The sequence below is a fragment of the Aethalodelphis obliquidens genome, unplaced genomic scaffold (assembly GCF_003676395.1).
Source record: "Aethalodelphis obliquidens isolate GAN/ISIS:26980383/991018 unplaced genomic scaffold, ASM367639v1 scaffold2, whole genome shotgun sequence".
NCBI lineage: Eukaryota > Metazoa > Chordata > Mammalia > Artiodactyla > Delphinidae > Aethalodelphis > Aethalodelphis obliquidens.
The window spans coordinates 707,341-715,960 of record NW_020837946.1 but is presented as its reverse complement, the minus strand read 5'-3'; the positions used below and the strand labels follow the sequence as shown (position 1 = coordinate 715,960).

The window sequence follows — 8,620 nt, the reverse complement described above, 5'->3', positions numbered from 1 at the left end:
GGAGGGGCAGCACGGGGAGGGGCAGCACGGGGAGGAGGACCACCCCCAGGGCCTCAGGCGAGAGTGCAGGTCCCACAGGTCATGGGGCCTCCCTGGCCCTCTGCTCCCTCGTGTGTCACCCCAGGCCCCCACCGCCTGCTGAGGCCGGGACTCTGGCCTGAGCTCCAGGAAGGCCGCCTGAGCTGCTCCTGGCCCTCGGCTGGCCTGGCCAATCCTGGGGGGCCCGGGGGTTCTCCCCTCAGTCCCAGTCCACTTCACACTCCGGCCCTGACTCCCAGGCCCCTTTGGCTTCAAGCCGCTCTGATTTCACGATCGGGCTCACCTGTGCACCGTTGGTAAGTGTGTGTCATACCCCAGTGCCCCCGGAGATAGCCCCAAGCCCCAGGACACGGCCGCGGAAGGGAAGGGCATCTCTCCACGTTCCCTGCAGGGCGGCCAGCGGGAGGGATGAGCCTCCACTCCACGGCCAGCTCTGTCTCCAGACCTGGGGGAGGTTAAGCCGTTTGTGGAAGACTTCCCAGCCTTGGTTCATCCTCAGGGACTCTGGATAAGGAAGAAAAGTGCTGAGAAGCATTTTGAAAACCAGTTTTGGAGCAGGGGGGTGGAGGGTGTTGGTAAATAAGCCAGGAGGAGGCTGATGCCCACAGAGCAGACAGGAGCAGAGGAAGTCCCTGTGGCCGCGCGGCTAGCCGGGAGGTGCGGGCTCCAGAGGGTTTGGGGTCCCCGACTGCAGCCACATGCAGACCTGCCCTGGGTGGAGAGAGACCCCCACGGTCCCAGAGGAGCTGCCCCCTCCACGGGGCAGGCCTGACTCCCTCTGCCCCCGCCCTGCGCGGCAGGGTACCTTCCCAGCCCTGGTACCCTCGGCCAGGCTCCCTAGCCCTAACCCTCTTGATGGTCTCCCAGCCCCTGGAGTTAGGAGCCAGCCACAGTTGTGTGGCAGAGCCAGGGGAGCCCAGAGGGGCGGAAGGTGGGGAGAGCAAGCGAGTCAGGGCAGGAGGGGGCGTGCCGGGGTGGCACCCAGAGGCTGGCCCCCGCTGGCGGGGCCACTGAGGACCGCTGCAGGTGGCCAGGGCCTCTTAGGGGCAGTCTGGGCGCTGCACAGTCGAGCTGGGGTCGTCTGGGCCCAGGAGGTTCGGGGCCCGGCTGTCTGAGCACGTCTGCAGGGAGAGGCCACCCGCCCATGGCCACGCCGCTCCGTCCCTACCCGTACAGGAGCACCGGCCTCTCCCAGGTGAACACCCTCCTGCGGGAGCAGCTAGGACACATGAAGAAGGCCAACGACAGACTGGCCGAGGAGCTGGCGGGGACGACGCGCAGCGTGCTCCTCCTGCGGGCTGAGCTGGAGCTGCGGGAGAGGCAGCGCTGGACCCAGAGAGAGGTGCTCCCTGGCTCTCGCCCATGGGCAGGGGCATGCCTGGTCTGGTTCCCGTGGCAGGGGCAAGGCCCCGGGCCTCCCGCCACACCATGTCCCCCACTCGCTTGGCCACGTTAGTCTGCAGGGTGGGGGCACTGCGTGGGAAGACCCCCGCTTTGAGAGAAGGACGCCTGGCTGGGCTTGGAAAACAGAGTGAGGGCCGAGCCCTGGTTCTGGCGTGGCCGAGCTGCTCTAGAGAGAAGAGTCTCTGCAGGCCCAACTCGGGGTCAGACACAGGAGCCTGGGCCGCACCACAGCCCCCCACTCCCTGGCCAGCCCAGCAGGGCCCACGCAGCCTCTTCTGAAACCCGCAGCCCTGGGGCACGGGGTCACGGCACGGAGCTCCAGGCCTCAGCCTTGCTGGGGGGAGATACTGCGTTGACCATCCCAGGCTGGTCACTGGGGCAGGACGTCCAGCTTGAGGTAGGGGACATATTTGAGACGGGTCACCCCACGCCTCTGCCTGTCCACATCCCCGCTGGGCTTGCAACCTCTGCTCCGATCGTCCCTGGATGTCCCCACGGACCTCCCGGCGTCTGCCACGGGCCCCATGGGCAGGATTTCTCCCCAGACGTGGCAGGAGCAGAGGCCGAGCTGGTCCCCGGGTGCCTGGGCCTCAGGCTGACCCTGCACAGGTGTCCCTCGGACAAGCCCATCTCAGAGGGGCCGTCTCGGCACTGCCCACACGGATCGGGCGGGGTGGGAGGCCCAACCCCACTGTGTGGACAGGGCTCCTCCTGCTGGACAGCTGCTCCAGTCAGAAGCCGAGCGGCCCCTCCTGCTGCAGCCACCCCTGCACGGGGACGGGACGCCAAGAGGGAATATGCGCTTGTCATCACAGGGTGGTCGTCGATGGCCGGGCTCCCACGTGGGGTTGCGGAGACGTGGGAGACACATCACGCCCCCGCCTTGGCCACTAGGGAAACAAATGCCCTGGAGACGGGCCTCACGTCCAGTTTGGCACTGGTTTATCAAGGGTCTTTATTCCCCCTTGGCCGCTGGCCGGCGGCTCTTCCTCTCAGCGCCTTAGAGACCCCCGTCCTCTGTCTGCTGGCCCGCCACGGAGGCCGTCGTCCTCTTGCCGTGGCCGCTGTGAGCGGCCGCTCTCTGTGACTGCATCCTGCCAGCTTCCTGCCAGCTTCCCGCCGCAGACGCGCAGGTTTCTTTGTGTTTATCCTGCTGAGGACTCATCAGATGCCGCGCTCCCCTTGTCCTTGGCAAGCAGCCGTCACCTGCTTCAGTGTCACCCACGTCCCGCTCTCCCCTGTCCTCTCCCGCCCCGTGGACCTTACCCATCCCCGTGCTCCCTCCCACGCTTCTTAACCTCCCAGACTTTCCTTCCTTCTACCCCCCTGGTCTACGTGGTAGATAGAGGGTAGAATCTACCCTCCTGGTCATCAGTTTTCTCTTCTGGTGTCCAACCGCCCTTAAACCTGCCGATTAGGCTTGAATCCTAAACGTAGTGTTTCTCATCTTTAGAAATTCTGATGTTATTCTGGATATTTTCCAGCTATCTCACTCTTAACTGGTACTTTCAAGCCTCTCGTGTGTTTGCTGATGCATATTAGGAAACAGTTATTTTGTAGTCTGGGTCTGACGTTCTAATATCTGAACTTCTTCAAGGTGTGAGTCTATTGTTTCTGCTAGGTCGTGGTCATGGTGCTGTGTTTCCTTGTGTCTTTGGTGGTTTTTTAAAAAAATTTTTACCTAAGACCTGCATGTTATCCTTGGGACTCTGAAAATTGTTTGAAACCTGGAATGAACGTGGTGTGTTCCAGAAAGGACTGCCATTTGCTTAGGTCGGGTTCTCAGGGGCTCTGACGACCTTTGCACCACATTGAAGTAAATTTTCAGTTTTACTGTTTTTTTTAAACCACCCAGGTTTTGTGAATCCAGGCTGAAAACTGCACCAAGGCTAACTTGTGCTTCCAAAACCACAGGGAGATTTTTTCCTTACTGTCTTGGTCCCTCCAGGCCCCTGTAGCAGAAATACCCCAGCCTGGGGGCTTGTCCACAGACATTTACTTCTCACAGCTCTGGAGCCTAGAAGTCCAAGATCAAAGCGCCAGGCCCTTCGTCTGGTGAAGAGCGCTTCCTGGTCACAGACGATACCTCCTGGCTGTAAGCTCACATGGCAGAAGGGACTGGACCCTCGTGGGGCCTCTTTTATAAGGACACTAACACCAATCCTGAAGGTGGAACTGGAAAGCCCCACCTCCAAATACCATCACGTTGGGGATTAGGTTCCAACATGTGAATTGTGGGGGACACTGCACCTCTTTACAGCACCCTGCAAGCAGCTGTGTACGTGCGCGTTTGCGTGTGTGTGCGTGCGCACGTGTGTGCTGATTCGCCCATCTCTAGCACACCTTACTTGGAGTGCAGCTTGGGGGATCACTTCCACATGTGAGCAGACTCCCCCTTGGGTGGACCTTAAGCTTTCCTCTCTGTCCCCAGAGCCCCTGTGGTCAAGGAAACGTGTTCAAGTTACTGTTTGGCAAGTCCCCCTAGAGTCCCTGAGTTTCCTGGTTCCTGGCTTGCGTGTCCCTTACCATGCCGGCCGCCCAGCCTTGCGTTCAAGAAGTCATAAAGTGTGGAATCTCAAGTATTCCACTGTCTTAGTGGGCAGGCGGGACAGGAGTCGGCTCTTCGTGTCAGCAGGAGGGATGTCTAATCCTTGCTCTTTGATGGTCACAGTTGGGGGGTGGGGTGCGAGTATACACAAGGCTCTGGCACCAGGCGCAAAGGGCGTTCCCTACACAAGGTACACAGCAGGGTGTTTCTGGGCTCGATGGGGGGCACCTCAGATGGGGGCTCAGGGGAGGGCGATCGGCAAAGGCTTCATGAAGTAGCAGGTGAGCGTGTGGGTCCTGGGCTGGAGGACCGGCAGGACGTGAAAGTGCTTTGTTTGAAGCAACATTGAAAAGCCGCGGGTGGGGCTGTAACAGGCAGGAGGGGCCCTGGGAGCACCGGAAAGCACTGGGTGTGGTGGTGAGCCCCCCGGGGGGCCCTGGAGGTCAGTGTTCAGGACACAGCCCAGTGCAGGGGCTGGGAAGGTGGTGGGGAGACTCAGGACCTTCTGGGCTTCCGCTTAGTTCCCTGCAAGGCTGGTGCCGCTGACCGCACGTGACCCCATCCCACTCCTGCCCCCAACTCTCCACCCCGTCCCCTCCCCGTTCACAGCCCAGCGGTGGGCTCTCGCTGCACCTTACAACCTTGTTCACTCCGCCTGTTCTCAGGGTGGCTCCCCCACCCCTACCACTGCATGGGCTCCTACTGGCAGAGGCTTCTGCCTCCCTGCCACCTTGAAGGGCCAGGCCCCACTCCCGACGTCCTAGGGGCCCTCCGAGAGTAAGCGCTGCTCTCTAGGTCCTGGAGAAGGCAAGGTCTGTTTCCTTGTGTCGTGCTCCCAACCCCCCAGCTGGAGGGCGGGAGCTGAGTGCCGCCCACGGCCCCATTGGGGGAACCAGGCTGAGTGGGTCCTGGTTCTGGACCTGGGAGTGGTCACCTCCCCAGGTCCTTTGGGGAGGGGAGCAAAGCACTGCCCCGGGGACCTTACCCATCCAGTGGGGTAGGTGCCGCATGCAGGAGGGTAGTGATGAGGGTCTGCGCTCCGCCCGCCTGGAGCCGGAGGACCTGATTGTGGGGCGGGTGAATGGGGCCGCAGGGCTCCCCTCACCCCTCAGCCCCGGGCCTCCGCCTGCAGTGGACGCAAGCCTCTTGCTTTCAGACCCAGCGTACTCGCGCGGTGGGACACCAGGATGTCCTCCTCCTGCAGAGACAGGTCGCAGCCCTCCGTGGACACCTGGCTGAGCTGCGTGCAGCCACAGAGAGGTGCGTACCAGCCACCCTGCCCACACAGAGCCAGGCGTGGGTGCCATCAGGGTCGGGGAGAAGGGCACCTGATGCCCAGCATCGGGCCCCCCACACTCCTCCCACGGGTGGCCCGATGGGAGTGGTGGAGACGGCAGCAGAGGCGGGCAGTGGGGGAGATGGACGGATGGACAGAGTGAGGCAGGCAAGGGTGCAGGGGAGAGAAGAGAGGCAGGCCAGCCAGGGAGATGCAGCGCCAGGGGCCGGATCCACCCGCAGGGACTCTGGCTTCCCCCCGGCCCTTGCCGAGAACCTCCAACGGTCCACCCTGGGCCCCTGAGGCTCAGAGGGTGGAAGTGCTGCTCAAGGTGGACAGCCTGTCCTGTCCGGCCTGGCCCATCCCCCACTCACCCCCGCCCCTCCGAGATGCCACCCGGCGGGGCCTCCCCTGAGGACGGCACGGGAGGGGTCTGCCGCAGGCCTGTCACCAGACCCTGCCCCTGCCGCCCAGCGTGGAGCCTCCAGGCCGAGCCACAAGCAGCCCTGTGGCTCAGCGGAGTGCCGCCCTTGTCTCCCAGGGGCCTCGCTGACATGCGAGTGGACGCGGCCAGGACGGCCCAGCGCCTGCACATGGCCTGCCTGAACCTCGGCTCCAACCTGCGGCTGGCGGCCAGCCTCACAGCCAGCGCCCTGGAGCAGCAGCTGCAGGACAAGGTGCGGGAGATGCTGCAGATGCAGGGTCGCTGGGACGCCGAGAAGGTGGCACTCCAGGCCAGGTGGGTGCAGGAGGTCAGGGGTGGGGGCGGGGGCGGGTCGCCACACCCACCCATCTGCCCAGCGGCCGCGGGTCTGGGACTTCGCTCACATGCAGTTGTAACTCCTGATTTCACCCCACACCCTGACACCGGGGCACTTGCCCTGAAGCCGCCCACGGCTCATAATCGCCACCTCGTGGCAAAGGCAGGCGGGTCCAGACCTCCTTACCCACCATGCCCTGGAGGCAGAGCTAGCGCCCCGCGACTGGGCGCGTCTCTGTGGACACTGCCCTGGGTGCACTCGCACTGTTTCCCCATGGCTGCTTCCAGAAGTGGAATTTTCAGGCCTAAAAGGCCTATCCTTTCAGGGGTGGGTGCCTGTTTTGAGGGCCCCCAGAGGGGCCGGGGTCCACCCCCGGTTATCGTGGGAGGTTCTGGACACCGAACTCACGTGTGGCGCTCGAAGGTCTCGTGAGGACAGCTTCTGCAGGAAGCAGGAGGCAGCTCCTAACGCTGCCACGGGCCTCTGTTCCACGGGACCTGGGGCTCACGGGGTCACAAACGCCCTCGGGGTCAGCAAGTCCAACACACTGGAGCCGGCCCCAGAGGAGAGCCGCGGCGGGCCCGGGGGTACGGGCGGTCTAGCGCAGCCCGAGGGTTCAGCGCCCGGGGCCTGAGCCGAGGGCTCTGGGCCCACGGGAAGGGAGGCCCGGGTGCTGGGGGGCAGCCAGGGGCCTTTGAGAAGAAGGCGGTCCCGGGAAGGAAAGACAATGACACCATTAGACTTATGGTGGCAGAGGAGTTCCAGGCAGAGGGACCAGCCGGGACAAAAGCCCAGAGGTGAGCACGGCACCTGCCACACCCCAAAGACAGAGCAGGGCCTTGGGAAGCCACGCTGTGGGGCTAGAGAGCTGAGTCAGGGTCAGAGCGGGGGCCTTCAGTGCTGCAGTCGGGCTCTGCGCTCTACCCTGAGACAGCGGGAGCCACTGCAGGTTCTAGAGCAGAAGAGAGGTGTCTGACTGGAGCGGGACTAAGGTCCACGCAGGCAGAGGCGGCCAAAGCCAGCAGGCAGGCCGCACCCCAGGAGGTGGCCGACGGGGCCGGGGGGTTCCAGGGCCCGCCAGTGCCCCAGCCTCTGTTCTCTGCACTGACAACCCCACCCCAACTTCTCTCCAGACTCTGGGAGCAGACGTTGCTGGTGGGGAAGCTCACAGAGCAGAACGCGGACAAGGAGGAAACCATCTCCTCCCTCAGAACGGAGGTTCAGAAACTGGTGCGTGGCGCTGGGAGAGGGGCGGCTCGCGGTGGGGGAACCCGGGCCCCGCTGAGCAGCCTCCCCCGCCCCAGCAGGAGTCCCATCGCAGTGGAGGCTGGCCGGCCCCGGGAGACTTGAGGGCTGAGGTGGAATCCCTGCAGCTCACCTCGGACAGCATCACAAAGGTGCGGGCCCGTCCCGGGTCCTTCCCGCGTGGAGCAGCGGAGGGGCTGCAGGGTCCTAGTGCTTCAAGCAGGCCCGGGAGATGCTCTGGAAGGACCTGTCCGACCTCAGCCCTGCACTCTCTCCCCTCTACCCCTTCCTCCCTGCGCCCTGAAGGTGGTGCAGGCAGACGCGGGGTGCCCGGAGCCAGCCTGGAGCGGCAGCACCGAAGGCCAGGAGGCACGGGGCCAACCAAGGAGCCCCCCACGGGCCGCATCCCCCCCACGGGCCTGCTCCCCGGCCGCCCTGGACCCTGCGCTGCGGGCTGTGCAGGTGGTCATTGAGAGGCGGCGGCAGCGGGAGCAGGTGGGCGGCCACAGAGGCAACGCTGTGCCCCGTCCCCACCAGAGCAAAGCCACAAAGCCCACCAGGCGCCTGCCCCTGGACCCCACACCCCGGGCAGGGTCTCCGGTCTGAAGTGGGCAGTCGGGAGCCCCGCTGGCTTCTGTGGTCGAAGGCCTGGCCAGGCCACGGGGCTCACGCCACGCTCCCACTCGCGGGCAGGAGCTGCGCCGGCGGCTAGAGTCCTCCGAGGCAGCGGCCGCCGGGCTCCACGAGCAGCTGTCTGAGAGCCAGCGGGAGCTGCGGGCCTCGCGGAGGCTCCTGCAGGAGCTGAGGCAGGAGCAGTCCCGGGAGCGCCAGGACCTCCTGGGCAAGCTGGAGGCGCAGCGCTGCCGGGAGTCCAGCGAGCTCCGGGGAAGGTGAGGCTGGCGGCTGGGCTCACCTTCTCCACGATGCCCCCCGCAGGAGAAGTGAGGGCCATTTCCCGGACAGGAAGTACTCCTGGCCCGAAGGCTGCCTCCTCGCCCCTTCACCCCCCAGCCCCTGCCTGCACTGAGCACAGCCCCTCTTCCCTCGTCTGGGCCCGTCTGGGCTGTCTCCCCAGGACTCACCCTCCCAAAGCCCAGGCTGAGCACGTGCCTGCCCCTTGGCCTGCATCCCAGGCTCCCGGCCGCCCGGCCCATTTCCACACTCCCCTCCTGGGAGCAGGCTGTGCTCTCTCCCACCTCCCCGCTGGCAGCCAGGACTCCTCCGGGGGTCTTACCCAGCCTTCACAGGTGGTCCATAAAACCCCAACTCCCGCCCCATCCGCTGGGGTGGCCCCGCATGCCCTCCTGGCGTGTCCTGCGGCTCTGCTGTTCCGTGGTGCAGTCGGCC

The 8,620-nt window shown here is 64.8% G+C and overlaps 1 protein-coding gene across 1 annotated transcript in view; it reads left to right on the top strand.

Annotated features, from left to right (window-relative positions):
- CROCC2 (ciliary rootlet coiled-coil, rootletin family member 2) overlaps nucleotides 1–8,620 on the top strand; it is a 72,650-nt gene that overhangs the window by 17,908 nt on the left and 46,122 nt on the right. The window contains 6 exon segments of the mRNA XM_027115664.1: nucleotides 1,216–1,381; nucleotides 5,148–5,251; nucleotides 5,809–6,006; nucleotides 7,162–7,258; nucleotides 7,580–7,768; nucleotides 7,967–8,163. Coding sequence (XP_026971465.1) covers nucleotides 1,216–1,381; nucleotides 5,148–5,251; nucleotides 5,809–6,006; nucleotides 7,162–7,258; nucleotides 7,580–7,768; nucleotides 7,967–8,163 — 951 coding nt within the window.